The 22,417-nt window shown below is 35.6% G+C and overlaps 1 protein-coding gene, 1 long non-coding RNA gene and 1 pseudogene across 3 annotated transcripts; 1 reads left to right on the top strand and 2 right to left on the bottom strand.

Moving 5' to 3' along the window:
• Positions 1–1,488: 1,488 nt before the first annotated feature.
• On the top strand, positions 1,489–3,389 carry LOC121253507 (annotated as a pseudogene).
• LOC121253554 lies at positions 2,719–4,346 on the bottom strand. Of its 2 annotated transcripts, XR_005938409.1 has the most exons (3): positions 4,023–4,341; positions 3,562–3,742; positions 2,719–2,850 (listed from the first exon to the last, which is right to left on the bottom strand). It is a non-coding gene; the product is annotated as an uncharacterized LOC121253554 (long non-coding RNA). The 2 variants fall into 2 exon arrangements; XR_005938408.1 differs by lacking the exon at positions 2,719–2,850 and having other exon boundaries at positions 3,482–3,742; positions 4,023–4,346.
• A 7,083-nt stretch (positions 4,347–11,429) lies between these two features.
• Positions 11,430–13,156, bottom strand: LOC121253513 (dof zinc finger protein DOF3.6). Its single transcript, XM_041153518.1, has 2 exons — positions 12,884–13,156; positions 11,430–12,741 (listed from the first exon to the last, which is right to left on the bottom strand). The coding sequence occupies exons 1-2, from the start codon at positions 12,935–12,937 to the stop codon at positions 11,737–11,739; spliced, it is 1,059 nt and encodes a 352-aa protein (XP_041009452.1). The 5' UTR covers positions 12,938–13,156; the 3' UTR covers positions 11,430–11,736.
• Positions 13,157–22,417: the final 9,261 nt, after the last annotated feature.

Raw genomic sequence — 22,417 nt, 5'->3', positions numbered from 1 at the left:
CGGTAATTTTTTCTCCTTTTTTTCTCGTAGGAGGGCAAGGTTTCAATAGGTACTGAAGAATATTTCTCTAATGCCGGACCTGAATTGGACCCTATTCCTGAACTACTACTTGAGTCATTATTCAAAGGGAGTTTTTTAGAAGCAAAAAGAAAAAGAAAAATAAAGAGTGGGAGAAGCTAGGCCCAGAATCCAAGGGTCTCGTGGTTGGCCTAAGATCAGCGCATTTAAAATGAAAAAATCTACTTGCAATCTGCTGGGAACCTGCGTAACCGGTTAATAAAAAATTTTATTTTTTCTACCTTCTTCCTTCTCTCTCTTTTATCAGTTTTTCCCACTTCTTCGTTTCATTCCTTCTCTCTCTATCAATTTTTTTCCACTTCTTTCATTTCGTTCTTCCCAGTTCTGCTAGAGAGTCTAGTGCAAAACTGAAATTCGAGGCTTTCAAAAACCACGAAAAGACCCACGAAGACAAGAGACCCAACAACGATCTTGAAAATACAGATGATGAAGATTTTCGCTTTGAAGAAGTGCCAAAATGGTTGAACTGAAAGTGTTTGGAAAGTGAAATCAATACTAAGTATTTCACCATAATTTCTCTGTTCATTTCAAAACCCCTCTAGTTTTCTTTTCCTTAGATTAAAATTGAATAATGAAAAGAAAAGAGATGACAATCCCAAGAATTTTATGGGAGATGTTAGAATGCTTTAGAAGAAAAGCAAATATATTGACCAATGTGAGAAAGCTTCCTTTTCTTTTTTGCAATTGTTGTTAAGATATAAAGAGAGCTAATATTTTGGATCAACATGGTAATATTTCCATTCAGACTGCAAAAAAAAAAAAAAAAAAAAAACGGTTGAACTAGTTATGGAGTCGGCTGTTCTCTCAGCGCGTTTCCGTGTAGTGTTGGATTCGACCCATCATGATCCGCCCAGTATACCCAATCATTTCTCGGGTTGGAAAATTCTTGTTGCTTCCTTTTCTTTTTACTGTGTAAGTTAAAATTGTGCTTTAACCCAGAAAGAGCTTTCTCTTGGAGCCTCAGAGCAGCCTTAGACGCTTTTTTCCCTTCTTATTTTTCATCTGTTTGCTTCTTTCTTTCTTTCTTTTTCTTTTTTTTATTTTGTTCCCACTGCCAGTTGTAGGTAGCAAAACTCATTCGTTAAGGGTTTCATAGATAAAAGCTGAAAACGATTTCAGAAAATTACCTGAAGCCACCTATAAAATTAAAACGCATTTTTTTTAATCTCATCCCGTTATTGAGTAAATAAGATATTAAATGTAGTATACATTAAATTGGAAATGACCAAATAGTATTGATAAGACTAATGCTACATAAAATAATACAATTTAAAGAAAAAGCTTTGATTCGGTTGTAAACTAATCAATATATAGGTTTCCTGTTTCACATGCTTTAATATTGACAAATTGATTATTTAATCTTCTCTTATAATCTTGCATATGCAAAACGATTGATGGTAGGCGATTCAGTGATCCCTTGGTTCAGAGAGATATCAACCTTGGGCCGTTCAAAGTCATTGGTGGTCTTGGTGACAAGCCTAAGATCGTGGTCACATTTAAGGGTGAAAAGAAGCAATTTGTTGCCGAGGAAATCTCTTCTATGGTCCTCTCAAAATTGCATGAGGCATATTTGGGCACGACAGTGAAGAATGCAGTTATTACTGTCCCCGCCAACTTCAACAACACGCAACGCAAGGCTACGAAGGATGCTGGTAGAATTGCAGGCCTGAATGTCTTGCAGATACTCAATGAACCAACAGCTGCAGCCATTGCTTACGTTCTTGAGAGGGTGGGTCAAATTCGAGAGAGAAATGTGTTGATCTTTCATTTGGGTGGTGGTACTGCAGATGTCTCGCTACTTAACATTAAGGATGATATTTTCGAGGTGAGTGCTGTTGCTGGAGACACACCTCGGAGGCGAGGACTTCAACAACAGAATGGTAAAGCATTTTGTGGGTGTATTTAAAAGGCAGCACAAGAAGGACATTAGTGGAAACGCCAAAGCTTTGAGGAGGCTGAGAATTGCTTGTGAGAGAGCAAAGAGGATTCTTTCCCTTGAAATTGAGACGACCATTGATGTTGATTGTTTGTATGAAGGTATTGATTTCTGCTCAATCATTACTCGTGCCAGATTTGAGGAGTTCAATATGGATTTGTTCAGGAGTTCTATTCGTCTTGTGGAAAAGTGTTTGACCGATGCTGAGTTTGACAAGAGGTGTATCCACGATGTCATTCTTACAGGTGGTTCCTCTAGAATCCCCAAGGTCCAGCAGCTGTTGCAGGCCTTCTTTGATGTAAGGAGCTTAGTAAGAGCATTAACCAGGATGAAGCTGTGGCATATGGAGCAGCTGTTCAAGCTGCAAAGTTGTCTGGATTGGGTAATGAGAGAGTTCGAGACACTGTGCTCTTAGATGTCACCCCTTTGTCCCTAGGGGTGGAGGTTAGAGGAAGTGACATGTCTGCTGTGATTCCAAGGAACACTGCCATTCCAACCAAGATGAAGGAAATTTACACCACTGCCGTAAACAACCAAACTGAGGTTTCAATCTTGGTTTATGAGGGTGAGAGGGCAAGAACTTTGGATAACAATTGGTTAGCTTCAGGGCATTCCTGCTGCACCAAGGGGTGTTGCTAAGCTCAACATTTGCTTTGATATCGATGCTAATGGTATCTTGAATGTTTCTGCTAAAGAGAAGACACCATCACCAATCACAAGGCAAGACTGTCTAGTGAAGAGATAAATAGAATGGTCAGGGAAGCAGAGATATTCAAGGCTGAAGATGAAGAACATAGAGAGAGCGCAAAGGCTAAGGCAGCTTTGGAGAAGTTTGCCTACAGCATGAGGAACACTATTAATGATAAGGAGATATGTCCTAAGCTTGCCCCTGCTCAAAAGAAGAAAATTGAAGCTGCTGTTGTCCAGATGATTAAGTGGTTAGATGGCATCCAGCTTGCAGAGGTAGTTGAGTTTGAGGAAAAGCTTTTAGGGCTCAAGTTAATCTGCAATCCGCTTATATGGGCACTAAGTATCTAGGCACTAATAAGAAATTGTGCAGCCTCCCCTCAACAAAGGATTACAGTTGTCGATGCTTATCTCTGCCACAGCAGCTTACAAGCTACGATCGCAAGGAACTAAAGCTCAAACCATGTTTTTGATAGGTAATCATAGAAATTTTATTAATAGAAAAAGGCAAAGCCCTGGCACACAGGTAGTATACATGAGAAAAAAGCTCAAACCATGTTACCAGTGCTACTATTTTGAATCTATTCGTCCAAACCTTTAATTAGAGTATTTTCTTTTGTCTTTCAATTTTTCTTCTTTTTGTGGTTGTTGGAAGTTGGAACATTTGAATATTAGTATGCAATTTCTGGTTTTTTTTATAGGTAATTTCTTATTTTTTCCTTGTTGGTATTGATTTCAGAGGGTAAAATGTTTGATGGTGATTGAAAAGAACAACTTTGATGAAATGGCTGGACTACAATTATCAAGCTTAAGAATTAAAACCCATTACAACTCTTATTAAGACAAGAAAAGAAGAATACCTAGAATCAAATGGCGACAACTTTTTTCGAGCTTCTTGTGACAAGAAAAGACCAAATTTCATTCCTTCTCAGACTGTATTGAAATCAATATGGGTCCACCATAATGCCGAAAAGACCAAAGTCATTCCTTCTCCGGTTGTTTCAGCTTAGCCCCATTAACACTCTCCACTGGAGGCAATGTCTGCACGCAATGGTATAATGGAGTATAAGAAATGCACTTCAAAGACTAATTATCTAACAAAATCGTAGAGTATACGAAATTTTATCAGAAAGGGCATAGCCGTAGAAACGAGATTGTTTCCACGGCATTGTATCAAACAGGTCATGGTCCCTTGAATTCCCGCATAATTGAGGCCAAGCCAAAACGAATTCTTTTCGAAGATAGAAAATACTACGATATTGACATTGTGTCAAAGATTTAATCAAGCAGATCCTGTGGAGAGAGAGAGAGAGAGAGTTACGAGATCAGGCTTATATGTGTTATGGACAACGGATGCGCCTGCGAGGAGCGAGACCACAATAACAGCACACGACCACGCCAGCGACGGAGTACCCGTGGGTTGTCTGCCCCCTCCAAACTTCTGTTTCATTTTCTAAACACCACACGCGGACACAACAGAGTTTTGTTTTTTTGTTTTTTTTCCCGTTGTAATGCTTGCTGATTTTTGGAACTTTTGCTCACCCAGGTCAAGGTGTGGTCTCTTTGTTGTACGTCGTGGCCGAGGGAAGATATTGTCTTCAAAGTTCAAAGTCTAAAGGGCGTAAATTCTGGAACAAAACAGAAGTCTCCGTAGAGATTATAATAGTGAAACGAGATTATATGATTTTAAATAAGTTGAATAAAATATTATTTTTTAATATTATTATTATTTTGAGATTTAAAAAAATTGAATTATTTATTATATTTTGTATGGTAATTTGAAGAAGTTATAATAATGAGATAAGATGAAATGATTTATATATCCAATATGAGCCTAGTTGAACCATTTTTAATTATGGTTCAAAGCACTCCACTATGTATATGACTAAAATAATTATTTTATATTAAAAATAAAAAATAGAAAAATAAAAACAGAGAAAACATTTCTTGTACACCTACAACAACATCTGCAACTCAATCATTAATAAAATTTATTATTTTGTTAATTTTTTAATAAAAAATATTAAACTCATCTAGATATATTTCATACATTTATACACGTATAATTCCTATGTTTCTCAGAACTCTTATTAATGATACAACAAGATCAACTAGGTCGATCCACAAACTTTGCATTCTACTGATCTAATAAATCTCGAGTCAAATATTGTGGGCGAAATTAGTGGCATCCAATTATAAGTTCAGCAGTTCGTAATAGCCTTTGTTCATCTCCTCATTTTAGAGATCTTTATTCCTCTTCTTCATTTTCACAAAAGCTCTTCTTTTTTTTTTTTTATCTTTTTCTTTGACCCGAGTGAGGTGTAGAACCGCAAGGATCGATCCCTGTCTGGGGCAAGAGCTGGTCAAGAGGGGTGGGCAATACTATGACCGGTGGTCACGCGGCTGGTGCTTGTGCGTAGAAGCACCTGTGCAGTGGAGGCCAGTGCCCATGCTAGAGCTGGGTGCTCGTGTCGTTTGGGCTCGTGAAGTCGATGCTTGCGGTGGGCATGTCGTCTAGGCTTAAGTCGGGGCTTGTGGTGGGCGGTGATAGCAGAGAGGGACAGGCTAGGGAGAGAGCAATAGAGGGGGGTGGCGACAACGAAGAAAATGTGGGAAGGAGAAGAAGAATAAGAAGGAAAAAAAAAAAAAGTAAAAGGGAGGAGACGGGCTAGGAAGAAATGAAACCCTAGCTCTCACTTGCAGTTTCTTATATGTTTATGTTTTTCTAATGTGTTTCTTTTTGCAGTTTGTTGTTTTTAATAATTAATAAAAAAAGAAATAGGTTATTGGACTTGGCATCCATAGCAGTAAAGTCCCGTATTCCTCCTCTCTGAGAGGACGGAGGGGGCTAGTACTTCTTTTCTTTGGAAGAGAGGTTGATTAGATCTGCTTTTACAGAGCGGTTTCTTTGTTAGGAGAGAGTTTTATAGAAGTTAAGATAATGTTTGCCACAAAAGAATTTGTGTGCGGCGATGCCCCAGAGTAGATGCGTAGTTTGGCTTGTAATCCGAATTTTTCCTGTATTGATAAATCACAACTGTAACTTCAATTCATTGAATGAAATGAAGTCTGTTTCTATCAAAAAATAATAAGTTCATCACAAGTATTGCAGCTTAATAATTGGGTCTAAAGGGACCTGATATGAACCCGCGAGAATATCAGTACGACGCTACAGTAATTCTGCTATAATACTTTTGAAACCCTAGTCGCTACAATACTTCTCAAGAACCCTAGTTCAACAAAATAATAAATTTCCTTACACCAAAATGACCACTCTAATTATATGCAAACTCAATGAATGGCAAATAATACTCTTACAAATGTTCATGTAACACGTTAATCAATGATAAATGATACTTCCACAAACGTTCATGCAACACTTCAATGAATGGCAAATGATACTCCCACAAACGTTCATACAACACATCAATGAATAACAAATGATACTTCTACAAACGTTCATGCAACACGTCATTGAATGGCAAATGATATTCCTACAAACGTTTATGCAATACAACAAAAGTCTTCCTTACACCAAGGTTACTGAACAAATCACCATGTCTATTACACATAAGCAACTTACGTATAAAACTAGTAGGCACACAAAATCTATTCTCTCTAAACAAGAACTAATCTATTTTACTGATATTGGGTCTAGAGGGTCTAGATGTAATCCGGATTGCATCAATTCTTGCCTTTCCTCCTTGATCTTCTTGGCTCTTTCCCTTTTAATTGGCTTATCTGGAACTTGTAAAGGATCTTTAAATCTAGGCCCACTTTGGTTCCCATCAGGACCTGTATCAGCATAACCATTACCAGCATGTACTAATGCGGTGATTGCCAGAAAAATTATTTCAAAAGTATCTATGAAGACAAAACAAACAAAGTTAGCATATAATTGAAATAATTATGCAGATTTAAAAAAAAAAAAAAAGAAATTAAGGAGGGAGGAGGAGGAGGTCTCGACTTCCTCCTCCTTCTCTTTCTCCTTCCCCTCCTTCCTCTATCGATGCACCCATCTTGTCTATTAAGGTAATTCATTTTACTTAGTTTTATTTTACTTCATTCAAGATCGAACAAGACAGATCTATAGGTTTTTGACAACTCTTGAGAGACACGCGCAATCCAAGAAAACTCACAAACCGCAAATCGTTCAGAGGAAAGTGGCGGTTTTTCGAAAATCACTACTAGTGGTCCTCACACCACAGATCACCGGACTCACCACCACCAAATCTTTCAGATATGACATTTGTGGTTGAAAAGAGACAAGCGTATTGCCTTCACGAGCAGTCACAGATTTCGAAATCTACCGACGTTGGTCCAAACTGTAATCCGTCTTTTTTCGCATCTATCTTACTACTTTCTTTTTTCGTTTTCTTATTGTTAATTTAAAAAAAAAAAAAAAATTTGTCTCTCAAACTTTTTTTTGTAGAGGTTGAGTTCTCTTCTTCTATGAAAGGTGAGGTTGGACTGTCTCTTGAACGTTTGTCTGTAGAGAGTATCAGTAGTAGTGAAAACCAGACTAATCACAAAAAGAAATAGTGTACTGGTGGAGCTCTAAAAGTATTATTTTGATTTATGATATCATGTTTGATATGAAGACATCTCAGAATGTATCCTCTTATAGATGTAAGTTTCTTGATGATGAATGATAAAAATTTCAATTAAAAAAACAAATAAATTAAGGAAAACCAATGGAATATTTTAGCTTGGCTAGCGAGTGCCTAATTAACTTAAGAAAGGAAAAAAATTAAGGAACAAAGAGAGGTTGTTCGATCAAAATCAAATATATAAAAAATTACATTAATCTTCAAATTTCTAGCCTTGCCTAATTTTGTGATGAAGCTGTTTCGATCGAGCAAGACACGATCTCGATTCCGGTCTACAGAACTATGCACCATGTGAGTGGGATTAAAGTTAATTAATGGATCGAAACCAACTTAATATAATGTCTCGCATCTTAGCTAGGAATTATATACATCTTCATTAACTTGAACCATGCAAGGTGGCATCATCAACGGGTTTCCCAAAGTGGATTAGTCAAGTTTAAGCAGAATTAATGTATCTTTATACCATCGATCGATCTCTCACTTTTACAAAAGCTATATTCATATGTTAATTTCCTTGTGGATTTATTAATGACCGTCTTCTCTCGTTTTTTGTAATGGTTTATGGTTTAATTTGTCAAACATCTCTTTTTCTCTCTATAAAAAAGACATGGATATGGCAACATATTGGAAGTTGTGCTGGGAGGCAGTCGCAGAAAAAGAAGCCTGGTTTTGAACCAAAATTAGTGATTCATTACGTGATATTCCATTTCTAAGTTTGTGCATTAATTAGACATGGTGATGATCAAAGAGCATAAAAGCAGATCAATTCCCTGCTGGACAATGCAATCTTGCCCGCCTGGAGAAAGTGCGAAAGGCCCAAATGCATGCAAAAGCCCAGCAAATTCGTCCAACCTATTATCGAAACTAATTAATTCGAATATTTAGGACACTAATTTTCTCCCTTTTCCCGTTCTATTAAAGACAATATAATTTTGACACGAACCTGCTCACCTTTCATGGAAAATGCATTTTCCTAGCGTAATATGACTAATTATAAAATTTATAATATCATAAACATCAATGCATCCATCATTGCTTTTTAATTTTGTTCCTAGTTAGTACAATTGCTATATATTGCTCCTACGTACCTCTATATATATATATATAAATGATATTTACAATCTGTACAAGCGCTGAGTAATCACTTTAAAAAAAATAAATATATATAAGATCTATATAAAAAAAATTAATTTTTTAATAATAAATTTTACACTTTTTCAAAATAACTGTACGATACTTATATATTTTATAATTATGCAGCATTACTCTATATATACAATATATATATATATATATATATATATATATATATATATATATATATATAGAAGTTGTGTTAATTTTATGTTGACCGCGTGTTCTGCGTGTTTCACGCCACGCACTACTCGGGCCAAGAGGTCCGGAAAAGGAAAAGATATCGATCGATTTAGATTAATTAAAGCTAGAGCATAATATTTTAATATCTCCAAATTAGTATTTTTAATTTTCTTGACAAATGTTATCGAAGCAGTACTTAAATTAATTATGCCCCGGCCCACCCCCAAACGGCGAAACCCCCGGCCTCACTTACGGTATCTTATGTTCCTCATTGATGCATCAATCCCATGATCACAAGAAACAATTTTGGATCAAATTGGGACACTAAAATAAATACTGTTTCTTTCTTCTGCATCCTCAAATTATCCTCAAATTGCATTTTTTTTTTTTTTTTTAATCTTTGATGGGCCTCAGCACATGAAAGAAGAGAGGCTGAAGAAAATAATTTTGGAAATGGAAAATTGAAAGGCCACCTAATTTTTTCAACCTTTTATGCACGTAATTCTTAATTACTTTCCCAATAAAGATTCTAGAAATGACAGAGAATCTACCGCATAAGGCCTTGTTTGTTTTCGAAAAACATCTCATCTCATCTCATCTCATCTCATCTCATCATTACAACTTTTTCAAATCTCCACAAAAAATAAAATAAAAAATTCAACTTTTTCAAATCCCAAAACAAAAATAATATTAAAAAATATATTCTAACATTATTTTATTCAACTTTTTAACTTTAATCTCATCTCATCTCATCTCATCTCTGAAAACAAACGGGCCCTACACATCTATGTAGAGTGCTAGTGAGCGGCCAGTTTTAACCGTTTGGTGTGCCTATTAATACAATTATTATTATTTTTTTTTTTAAACATCACTAAATATTTTTAAAAAATATAAAAAATACATCAATATATTAAAAGTCAATTCTTTAAACATTTAATAAAAAAAATTAAATAGATCAAAATGTGGAAACAAACAGACGTATTTATATTTTTCATATATATATATATATATAAATGAGATTGAACACGTGTGAAGGAACGTGAGGCCAGAGAACCAAGAAGTGCATGGACTGGAATCAAGTGAGAAAGAGAGAGATGGCATGAACGTCACCAAAGTGAAAGCTGCAATGGAAACAGAGAGAACATCTTCACGCCGACACACGCGGGCATCAATACTGTACATAAACAGCTTGGAATTCCGAGCTGTGACTTTCTTCTTCTCCTTCTGTTTCTCTTTTTCACCGTCTTCTTTTTATCCCATTTCCATCGTCAATTTCGGGATCACTATCTTCAGATCTCTGAGACCTACGACCAACAAAAACCACCTTCACGTTGAGAGAGAGAGAGAGAGAGAGATTTACTTTTTTGACAATATTATCTCACTTTATTCCATGCATGGTTGTTGGTTATTGCAAAAGCAACTCAAATTAAAGTCAAGATTCCATCCTCTTAAAATCTTTTAATCACATTAGAATTACAATGATGACATAATTATAATCTTTTTTTTAAGTAACGATGACATAATAAGCAATAATAATAAAAAAATGGGTCACAATTTTTGGCTGGAAAGTAAAGGATGGAACCAAAACCAAACAAAGTCCATAGGATTTTTCTTTTTTGTTTTTCCTTGTTACGCTTTTGAATCTTGTGTGGTTTTGTTTCCTTACCCGAGAATCATACATACTTGAGTCCTTGAGTGGGATTTTGGAGTTTCTTTTATAAAGTACACAATTTCCTTCCCTTTTCAACCATTCTCAGTTTACATCCAACAAACTAGTACAATCTCGTCTAAATTGAGAGATGAGGTAAGATGATTTATGAATAATAATAAAATTTATAAATTAAAATAATAATAAATAATAATAAGATCTCTCAGTTCAAACCGGGTCTAAGTCAAATTTCTTATACTTACGTAAACTTTCAAGTCTCCACAGAAGCCAACAAATTAGTACGGCAAACAATCCCAACTACAATATTATTATGGGAGCAATATTATTCCAACTACAATATTGTTATATATGGATCACATGAACGTACTAATAATTAACGTTTTCAAACTGTTTTTTTCTTTCGAGGGTAGAAAAAAAAAATCCCTAAAATTATGGGAGCAATAGATCATACATTTAGGAGCTTGGAATTGCCACATAGATGAGTACTAATGAATTCGAGGGTTCTAACTTCTATTGATCGTGGCAAGTGATCATCTGTAAGATCACTAACTACGTACTTTCATGAGCCTGAAAGAGAGAGCAAAAGGCATTCCTGAACCACCCGGCCCGGGAAAATTTTGAACTACCTACTTTCACGCAAATTTTAAGAGAGTACAGATCTTAACATTTTTCACGAAAGCCAAAGCATGGAGACTGACTTCTTTACCACTTTACTTTTGAAGATGGCTTCGATTGGCAGAAATGGCAGGAACTTCTCACACAAACTCTGCTCAAGAAGTGCATGAGAGAACCTTCAACCATTTGAACAATGTAATTTTAAGTTCAAATATTCCAGCTCTCTTCAACACCTGAATTGGAAACAAGCTGTGTACGTTCTTGTTCGCACATCAATGTTCAAATCAGCCAAATAATTTTAGTTCAGTGCAATGGCCGTTCGGCCCACTTCTCTTCTTCACCTCAATGGAAGTAAGTGCGGATGTGTAGTGAAAAAAGTAGAAACGGATCCATCTTCATATATCATTTCAAGGAAAATTACTTGATATATATATATATATATATATATATATATATATACAGTACTGCATTTTGATCTAGTTCTTGCATTTAATTTAGACATTCGTGTCAGATATAGACCATAAACTCAATGAACAAAAACATCTCCTTCGGTCTGTAAACGTACGCATAGAATACAACCCAAAAACAACAAATTAAGCAAACGCAGAGAAAATCCAGACGATCGAGGAGCCTACCATTTCTAAGTTGTTTGAGCAGATTATAAAGGAATTGTTCAAGCCTTCCCATTTCACCTTCTTAGGGTTGTTTGAGTTGAACTCCAATACGATTATTTTCATTCAGAAGAACCTGTAGTAATTGATCAAACGAAAAAAAGGCAAAGATGCGTACGTCGAGTTTGGGGATGAAAAGAGATCAGATCAAAGTCACAATATATGGCTGGTGGAAGAAGAAGTGAAACCAGAAAGATCAGTCCATGCACTGCCACCCCCCGGCCAGTATTGATCACTTCCTGCAGTACCCAAAATATTATTTCTTGACAAACTCAACCCTTTGTTAATGTCTTCCACTTTCACGGAAGCTAGCTGACTAAAGCCAGTAACCGCAGAATCCAATGGCTTTGATCGAAGCTGCCCAGTTACCCCTACATAGCTCGGCCGCTCAACATTATCACCCTGATCACATCGAAATAACCCAATATTTGGTGGTTCCAAATCAGCCAAGAAAGGAAATTGCTGTGCTTGTTGCACTTGCGGCAGTCTCCACTGTTCAGCAAGGCCAGTTGATAAAACAGAACCTACAGCACTGGAACTTGTACCGATTTGAAATTCAACATCACCGCCATCACTCCCCCCAACTGTTGCAATCTCGGGAGGCTGAAATCCCCCGAAATTTAAGCCAATGTGCCCGGAAGCATATCCACTAATTAGATGGTGCAAAGGAGGCAAAAAATGCAACTGTGATGATGGAGGAGGTGGCAAATGACTTAACATATCAGTGGCGCAGCAATTGGAAGAAACGGTACTAGTGGAACTAGAGCCAGCGGCTGTGGCAGGAGACTTCGGTCTAGTACTAGTGCTGCTTTTGCTTCTTTTGTTTCTTCTACAACCACCCCCAACAGGCACGTTCCTTAGTGCACCTCCTCTTGTCCAGTAGCGCCGACAGGTCTTGCAAAAGTGACGAGGTTGGGAACGGCTGTAGTTGTTGAAGTAGCAAAACTTAGTATTCGAGGATTCGCATCTCGGGCATTTTAGTGCGGCCTCTGCGGGCTGCGGAATCTTAGCTAGCCGGGCTCGATCTGCCATGGAACCCGGCCTAATCGAGCCTGGGCCTCCACCTCCTCCACTTCCAACGTCTGTCCGAGGCGGCGGAGGTGGGAGTTGGAGATTCTCACTTCCAACTCCAGTTGGACGTTGCTGATAATTTGATTGCTGTAAAATCAAAAAAGGAAAAAATATGAAATATCTGGTATATTCAAGTAGAGATAAAGAAGGATAGGAATATTTATCTTTTATTTTTAGCTTTTTGTTGAAGAAGCTAATTAGAAAAGAAAATTTTAGAGAAAACTCTTACCTGTTGTTGCCAGTTGGGTGGATCCAGATAGACCGGAACGGATGAGAAAACCATGGCTCTAATTAGCAAGAGCTTTCTCTTTTGTAAAGGGGTGGGTTCTTTTAGAGGTGTTGGTGGAGAATCACATCAACAAGGGAGTTGCAGAGAAAGAGAAAGAGATCAGAAGGAGACGGAAAGATAAAGGATGGGGTGTTTATTTATTCTGTTCTTTGTTCTTTCATCCCCCGCTCTCTCTTTTTGTTTTATTAAAATTTTAGGGTTTGAAGGAGAAGAGAACAAGTTTCTTTTAATCCAAAAGCTTCAATTCGATGCTTTTTAACTGTGCCAAAAAATAGATTTACTACCCTGCATGCATCTAGAGAGAGAGAAACCCTAATGAAAAGTTTATGCGAATAATTCTGAAATTAATAAACTAAAGAAAAGAAGAAGGTGAGTGTTGGTTGATTGGTCTTAAGTGGAGGTGTCACAATCATATCATGTATCTTTTTTTCTCTGTTCTGTTCCCCATAGGGTTCTTATATATTTTTCCATGCAAATATATAAAAGCTTTCTCTATATATAATTCATACATGATGAAGCCCCTTTACGTAGATTATTCGGAGGGAAATTAAGATTCGTATACCTATCTCTATCTTATATATTCACCGGCCATTAAGGATTTGGGATTAATTAGTACATTAAATTCTTCTTGCCTACCTTCTTTCATGGGCAAGATAGATTAATCATGTTAATTATAAGCCGCAATCCATCTTGTGTGTCATGTATGTATGTATATAAAATACATATACACACATGACACAAACACACACCATGCATACTCATGCAAAGAGCGATCTAGCTACTACACATGTATTTTGCGAACCGGAATATATATTATATGAGCAATGCAATGTACAGTCCTCAAATTACAAGCCTAGTCATTTTGAAATAGAGATTGTATGTGCAAGCCTAGTCAATTTTATCTTTAAAATTTTTTAAAATTACAATAATATCATTTTCAAAATGATATTTTTCATTTAATGAAAGGTTTGCACATGCTGTCCCTATTTGGGGACTGCAAATAGAATTTCTCATATTATATATGGCTCTCCAATAGTAGCAATTGCTGCATGCGAACCCTAATTAATTAACTAATCATAATTCATCACACGATCAACACAATTTTGTCCCTTTTTACCACCTAATTAATGTTTTTCATAAGAAAATGAAAGCTGACTAATAGGGCTGAAAACTGATGGATTTGGCGCAATTTTGGTGCCGAATTGACGCCGAACCGATGTCTGCCATGAGAGGAAAGAACCAGCTGAAACCAGTCGATTGGGGGAGAGAAAACTGATATTAACAGTCTCGACGCAATGGGTTCCGTTCCTCGATCTGCCGTCGGCATCTCTATGACAGAGGAAGGATGCGTCGACGTTTACCATGAGAGAGTAAAAGAAAGTTACAAGTGAAATGGAGGAAGGAAGAAGATGTGAGGAAGAAGAAGAAGCGGGGCCAAGGGTTTATTTAATCCATTTTGAAACGGCCCCATTTGACGCCGTTCCATATGTTTTTTTTTTTAAGTTCCAAGGTAAAAACGACGCCGTTTTATATATATATATTTAAAATATATATATATATAAAAGATTAAGTACTGGATGATCTGGAGATCAGTACGTACATACGCATGTAGTACTACTACTTTTGATTCTCAAGTCACCTAGATCGATCAATTGAAATAACTATATTAATGAGCTAATTAATTATAAGGTGCTTATCACTGCTTAATTATATAGGAAAGTTTTTTTTCTTTCATTATAAAACATAAACGTAGAGTTCAACTACAGAATCTCATTTGGCATGTAATACATCATGATATCCTTGAAGATCACCGTGAAGCTAAGGGCAGAAGTGGTACTACTGGCCCCTCTATCAAATTAAATTAAGCATTGAGTTATTCTTTTGTAAAAGGTATATTATATGAAAGTCAACCTAAATCAAAATCCTGATGATGATGATGATGATTATATTACAATTACCCAAATAGATCTCACATATAGTACACTATAATTGTATTTTTTTTAAAAAGTAGTAAAATATATTATATGTATATGGATAAGAATCATCCTCTTCTTTCCCTGTACGTCAGGTAACATATATAGCACTCAGATGCAATATACTATATATATAAATATATATATATATATATATATATATATATATATATATATATATAAGTCGGACCAGAAATTCGATCCATTGCATGACTAAGTAGTTAACCTGCTTAATTCGCTATACGGCCAAGCCGCCGAATGTTGGGTGAATAGAGTAGTCGTCATGAGATGCTCATGGTCGGGCAACCCTTACTTTAATTTTCCATGTGCCACGTCATATTGTACCCTGTCCCACACCACCTTCCTGTCAATTGCCAACCCAGATTCTCTCTCTCTATCTATCGGTCGGTGAAAAAGCAGGTATTATCTGTAGTACCTCTGAAGATGAAGGTCCCCCGCATGAAAGATGAGGCCAAGGTTTTGGGGATAAGTTTCCACTGATCGAATCATTAGAGCAAATCACATCCATAATGCAATGTGAAACAAAGTATTTTGAGGCTATTGTGGTCATTGGATCGATTCCAAAACTGTGTACCCCACGTCCCCACCACCCATATACATGTATATATGATGTGAGGCCTAAAATTGGCTGGTTCCACCTGCATGATGCATGCATGATTAAATGGGTGTGTTCGCATTTGCTTTATTTCTTGCATCTTGTTCCCTACATGCATATATACCTTCAGTTACCAATAATTCTTGAGCTATGGCCCAGGAGGGTGGCACCAAATTGAAGATTCTTGATAGGCATTTTATGTTACCCAAAAAGAAAAAAAGAGGCGAGTGGGCATGCATGTTTGTCGCGGCCACCATCTTTTTCATAGATGCACATATATATATATATATATAGCTTACATAATATATGTTTGTGTGTGTGTGTGTGTGTAATTTGCATATATGCATGGGTACGTACTTGATGTCCAATATTCCAAAACCCTGCGACGGATTTCACAAGAAACGGAAGAGTACGTACTTCAGTTTTTAATGGCGGGATAGTGAGAAGAGTATATGTGAAGAGATCCGACGTGTGCATTGCATATATGTAAGAAGCTAGCTAGTGACTCAAATCAATTATAAAGACATTTGTAGTAGTATTTTAAAAATGCATGCAGAAGATATAATATATATAGTTATTAGTTATTAAAATGTGAAGTATGGTATTTTTGCTAAAAAATAAAATAGATTTATGCCCAATAAAGGGACGTACGCGTCTTGGGATGGAAGACTTGAGAAGCTGTTGTCACGTTGAATATATTACTTTAAGTCGTCAACAATATTGTAATATTGCTGTCAATAATGAAGGGGAGATCCCAGCTTTTGGGTTTTGGGCAAAATAATTATGCATATTGACGATCGAGGACTGATCTTAAGTTTCACTTTCATGGACATAACCGGGTAAGGTCTATTTTCACGCACCTCCATTTCACGCAAAGTACCGCGTATGGTCTATTTTCTCTTCTTTCGGCTAATTTCCTAAAGCACACCCTTTCAACACAGGTTTTGGCTTCTTGGACGTTACACACACACACAGAGTACAGACACATGTGTGTGTACGTATATGTGTGTACGCCTATATGTATATATATATATATATATATATATGTGTACACACACATATACGTACGTTAATATAATATGTATATATATGTATATATGAAGAGCAATGTTAGATACAGTCTCCATTTAGGGACTGCAATGCAAGTCTAGGTAATTTTATCTTTAATTTTTTTTTAAATTACAAAACTACCCCTCTTGAAATGATATTTTTTCTCGTTCAATAAGGAGTCTGCACATGCAGTCCCCAAGTGGGGACTGCAAATAGAATTTCTCAATATATGAATTGGGAAAATTGTCAATTCTGGTTTCTAATTTCCTGAATGAACAAATATTCTCGTAATATTTATATATGGCTCTTTGTTAACATGAGCTGTCATTGATAACTGATAAGGCTGAAAAGAAGAACATGTTCCATGATGCTGTCCCGATTCCCATCTTCCATTGCCAAATATCAGACATGCATGCATGCAGTAGTACTGTGGTCCAAAACCATGGACATATGAATCTTATAAATCTCGTTAACTCTCGATCGGCCGCCTGCTGCTTTTTCCTTAAAACTTATGTAATACCATTATTATTATTTTTTTCAAAAGAAAAAATGCAGCACATCATTTATATATATGCAGTACCGTAGATTAATTGCTGCATATATAACGTATGTACACACCTCAAATCATATACATTGAATCCAATATATATTCACTTAAGTACATGAACGCTAAGTATATATTGAATTAGGAAATTAAAGACTAAAAGAGAGAGCTTGCAAGAGCGAGCTTATACTAAAGACCGGGAGATAATGATCCTTTACGTGACATGCATCTGTATATTATATGCATATATACAAGTACATGGGCGACATTCAAGATGTTATGGCCCAGAAATTTTTTACGTGATTGATCTTTCCCCATCGATGGGGGTCCAAATTACTATTTCATGTTCTTCATGAGGCTGCGGCCTGCATGCACGCACAGAACCATTAACCATGCAGAGGGTCTGGCCATTTCTTCTAAAGTGGATACTGATAAAAGTTTAAGCAAAAATAGCATATCTTCAAAATATATATATATATATATATATATATATATATATATATATTTCTTAACCTCAAGAGAATAGTTGACACTTTTTCCTCGTAACCGCATATTCCCGGGGCTTTGAATAATAAAAAAGTGTGCTTTGGTGTACGTGTAATTGCTCACCCCAATATATATATATATATATATATATATATATATGGAGTGCAAACTGTCGTATCCATATCGTGTAGGTTTATGATCTGCTGCTGTGCTGCATGCATATATATATATATATATATATATATATTTCTTAACCTCAAGAGAATAGTTGACACTTTTTCCTCGTAACCGCATATTCCCGGGGCTTTGAATAATAAAAAAGTGTGCTTTGGTGTACGTGTAATTGCTCACCCCAATATATATATATATATATATATATATATGGAGTGCAAACTGTCGTATCCATATCGTGTAGGTTTATGATCTGCTGCTGTGCTGCATGCATTGTCAGTCTCGCAGCTCGTGCACCTTGACCCCTCTCGCTTTCATTTCTCACTTTCCAACTTTGATTGATGCGCTGACTAGGCATCCCGCGTACGTGGCAGTATTCCAATTTCAAAAATCAATCTTACTCTAGTCTTATAATGGAACTTATCCACAAATTATTTATCTAAATAACTGTCAGACTCCGCTTTGATTTGTTCTTCCGTGTAAACTTGATATATGTGGAAATTACCAACTAAGAATAACACTGCCTGAAAAACCCTCGCAAACGGCCTAATGCCTAGTTAATTCTGGTTGCTTATAAATGGAGCTTTGAACAGGTTAATGAATAAATATCTGTCAAATCTAGCTACCTAAATATACAACTTTTATTTTATTTTCTTTAGTAGCTAGCTGGGTATTTTCTTCTTTCCTTGATCTGCATATAGAATTAATCTTGTTGCAATGATCATGACCTGTTTCCAGCATCATTCCAACTTTCCAAGTCCATCCCTTTCTAGCATCTGTAAGTTCGTGTGTACATATATGTGTGTGTGTGTGTAGGGCCGGGCCACGAATTCATTCTGGATGTGTTCGAGGACACATGAGTCCCACACAAATCAAACCTTGTGTTTCTTCTTAAGCAAATAAAAAATGCTGTTAATTTGTTTGTTTGGATGGAGGATGCATGAAACAATTACGAACCATATATAATCAATCTGGCCAAATTGCTGTATCGATGATCTATCTCATGTACATGTGAGAAAATCAGAAAAATTTAAGGTCGGTGGTATAGGAATCTAATTCCCCTGTCTATCTACTCAATCTAGCTTTGACAGAATATAAATCTTTAACCCATATTTCATGCAAAAAAGCAGCTCTTCTTCGATCTTGCAATGGCATACAAAGTGGGAAAGGAAAGCTAGCTGGGTTGGCTTTGCAGCTTTTGCCCCCATTATTTTGTTGATCAGTTGCTGTTACCTCCCCCGGCCTTCACATAATTAAAGAACAGTGCATGCATTGAAGAGTCATACATGATTATCATGTCATATATCAATAAATCAACGGCCTCCCTATCTAAAGCAAGATTAAGAAAGAAGCAGAAAAATCTCACTGTTCATCGTGCTCGATCACGTGCTGAGCTCGTGCAGATTCTGACGAGAGATTCCAAATTATTTGTTTAAGACTGTTGGACCCGCGTGCCAGAGTGTAGAATGCCTAGCTTTATCATAATTCATAAGCTTTTTAGACATCAAAGATGGTACTGGTGGTCCTTTCCTTCTCTGCATCAGTAGTTAATTAATTAATGGTGCTTTCACACGATATGGACCCGATGTGGGACCCACATATATGAGGTCATTGGTCCCGCATGTGGGCTACCGTGTGGTCAGCGAGCTCCAAATGGGCCCGCTCAACCACGAATCTTTGGGCTCTTAGGTCCACCCGCTTAGATGAGTTGGGCTTATTGGGGTTTGGGATAAAACACTCGTTATTTCTTTGGATATAATGGTAAAATCTGTCATTTTAGTCCTTTTGATGCCGGAAAATATAGAAAAAAAAAAATAGCGAGCAAAACACCCTACGGGATGGAGAGTTACAAGTGATCACCACTTGCGGGCAATTCCTCCAAGATATAGAGCAAGAACACGCTCACCACTCAAAGAAAAGACCTAGAGATACAGAACACTCAAGAAGAAAACTCTTCTTTAAACAAGCCAAAGGCTTAAACTTTAATTCTCCAACTCTTTTTTTTCAAATATAACATAGAGCATGCCTTTATTTAGGCAAGCTTTGAGTGTTCCCTAAGTAAGAAATAATTACAATAATATCCCTAAACTTAGAGAAAAAGAAATATCATAATTAGTTAAACTTTGAGACTAAGTAATTCCATAATTAGGCCTTGCTCGGAGACAAAGCAAAAGAATCCTCCATAAAATAAATCCTCCCTTATTAATCACGTTAGAGACCTGTGTCACCTTTCAATTTTCAAAATGATTAAATTAATAAGTGAAAGGACATAAAACCTAATGTTTTAAGGTAAATGGATAGCATTGATCAATTATTTCCAGTAAAATTGATCTGATCCTATTACGAATTTTTTTTCTGCACTTCACTTCATTTCATCGATTTCTATTCAATCATAATGTGTCTAGCTAGCAGCAAGAAGAACGAGCTGATGGACTATTGGAGAAATTCTTAAGCCCACTCTAAAAGCTGAGGGAGAAAAATAGTTTTAAGAAAGCCACCATCCAAGCATCCTTAATGAATTAATTAAAAATTAAATCCATCGTATATTTAGCTATTAGGTAATAAAAACTGATTGATTAGCCAAAGCCAAAAAAATTAGATTTTAACTACAGTAACTTCTAAAATAAATTCTAAAGTTCAATATTACTGTATATAGATCAAATTTATATTTTATTATTGTTTCTCTTTCTTATTCTCATCACAACTGCCTTCAAGTAAGTGCTTTTTATGAAAGACTTTGTGTATGAATATTTTCCTTTCATTTTTATGATGTCCTTTTTATTTACTGCCATGGTGGCATTGTTCTGCATCGATAACCATAAGTCATGAATATAAGATGCTATATTTCTAAGTTTTTAATAATGCATGGCTTCATGTGTCTAGATAAAATTAAATATGATAAAATGAAATAAATTAATAATTAAGAAAATTAAATATTTTTTAAAATTAATATTATTATATTACTATATAATAAATAAATAGATAATTTAATATGAAGTTTTGACGTGAATGAAATAGTCAAAACTAAATTTATCTCACGTTATTTTATTATTATATAATTAAAAAATAATTATTCCAATGTGAAGACTTAATGTGAATGGAATAAATTAAATTAAATTTATCTCATATTAATTAAAAATATCATTTAATTTTAACTAATTTATTAAGAATGCTCTTAAGCGTTTAACAATAGGAAAGAAAAGAGTAGGATCGTCCCCACTTGTAAATTGTTACCGAATGTAAAATGCTCAAAAACTTGTTCAAAGTGACAAAGTCCATTCAGGAAAGATGCGGATGGTTCTAGGCTTCTGGGCCTAATTAGGGCGGTCTAATGCTATGATTTCTGCCTGACGGGACAGTGTTTTTAAGCCTGTTAATTGGAATAGCTCCAAACAATGGACCGATTTCATGTAAGCGGCTCGGACCATTTCAACCCCTTCCCGCGTACCTTTTTTTTTTTTTTTTTTCTTTTTTTTTTTTTTTTTTTTTTAAGTAATGTTAAATACAACAATAAAGTTCACAAATATTGTATAATTCTTTTTAAAAGAGTAGAGTTTACTATTTTTAAAAAAATTATCATATAGATCTTCTATTTACTTATATTTTCTAAAAGATTATGTAACATTTACATATTCTACTATTACAAATATTATTTTTTTTTTCAAAGTAACTGTAATATTCCACAGTCCGTGCCACTGCTAAATCTTTAGATACGTGAATGAATACTAATAGTTTAAGGGGAGTGCACATTTTATTTTGAATCCAATACTTAATACATATCAAACCATTTGGAGTATTCCAATGGCGCCATTACGCCACTATCTTTATTGGCATGCCATGCAAGTAGTGTACTTACGAAAAAAAAAATTCCAAGTGGAAAAAAGCAACTGAGTTATAATATTTATTTATCAGATTTACTTGGTAAATAATTATGACTATTCATTCGAGTTCCGACCCAGAAATCCGGATAGACCTGGACCAGAACCCAAATTTCAAATTCAGGCCGGAACCTGGGCCGGGTTATCCCGGATTAGGCCTGGGCCGGAACCCGGATGAATTCGGATTTTTAAAACCCGAAAATCTGGATTTCGGGTTTTAACCGGTTTTTTTTTTTTTTTTTAACAAATGCTAATTTATTATTAGATACAAAGAGTTTGTCTCCATTTGGCTGAGAATTAAAATCAGTTAATGACCTTTATAGGAACAGAGCAAACTCAACTCTTGAATACAAGCCTATAAAAAATTAATTAATTTTATAACTAAATGCATGTATAAAAAAAAATCAATATTCATTATATAAAATGCATGCGCCATACAACTCACTACATATTACATTATTTGAACTAATTTACTAAAAATATTACAAAACACATACATTACTTTAATCAAATTCTAAACAAATTGTATGCAAAAAATCAGAAATTTTTCCACCAATTAGCTCTTCTTCCAATAATCACAGGATAGTGGTTTTGAGTCTTGACAAGCTCTCTTGGTTGAATTGGGATCCTTAAATATTATCTAATTACAAACATAATGAAATCAGAAATCAAAAGTACAAAAATCAAAATCAAAAATGTCATACAAGTGAGAAGTGCCATCGTTATTGTTTATATCAAAAGAAGAACATCTTTAAT

The sequence above is a fragment of the Juglans microcarpa x Juglans regia genome, chromosome 1D, assembly GCF_004785595.1.
Source record: "Juglans microcarpa x Juglans regia isolate MS1-56 chromosome 1D, Jm3101_v1.0, whole genome shotgun sequence".
Lineage (NCBI taxonomy): Eukaryota > Viridiplantae > Streptophyta > Magnoliopsida > Fagales > Juglandaceae > Juglans > Juglans microcarpa x Juglans regia.
This window is presented reverse-complemented; position numbering and strand designations above follow the sequence as displayed.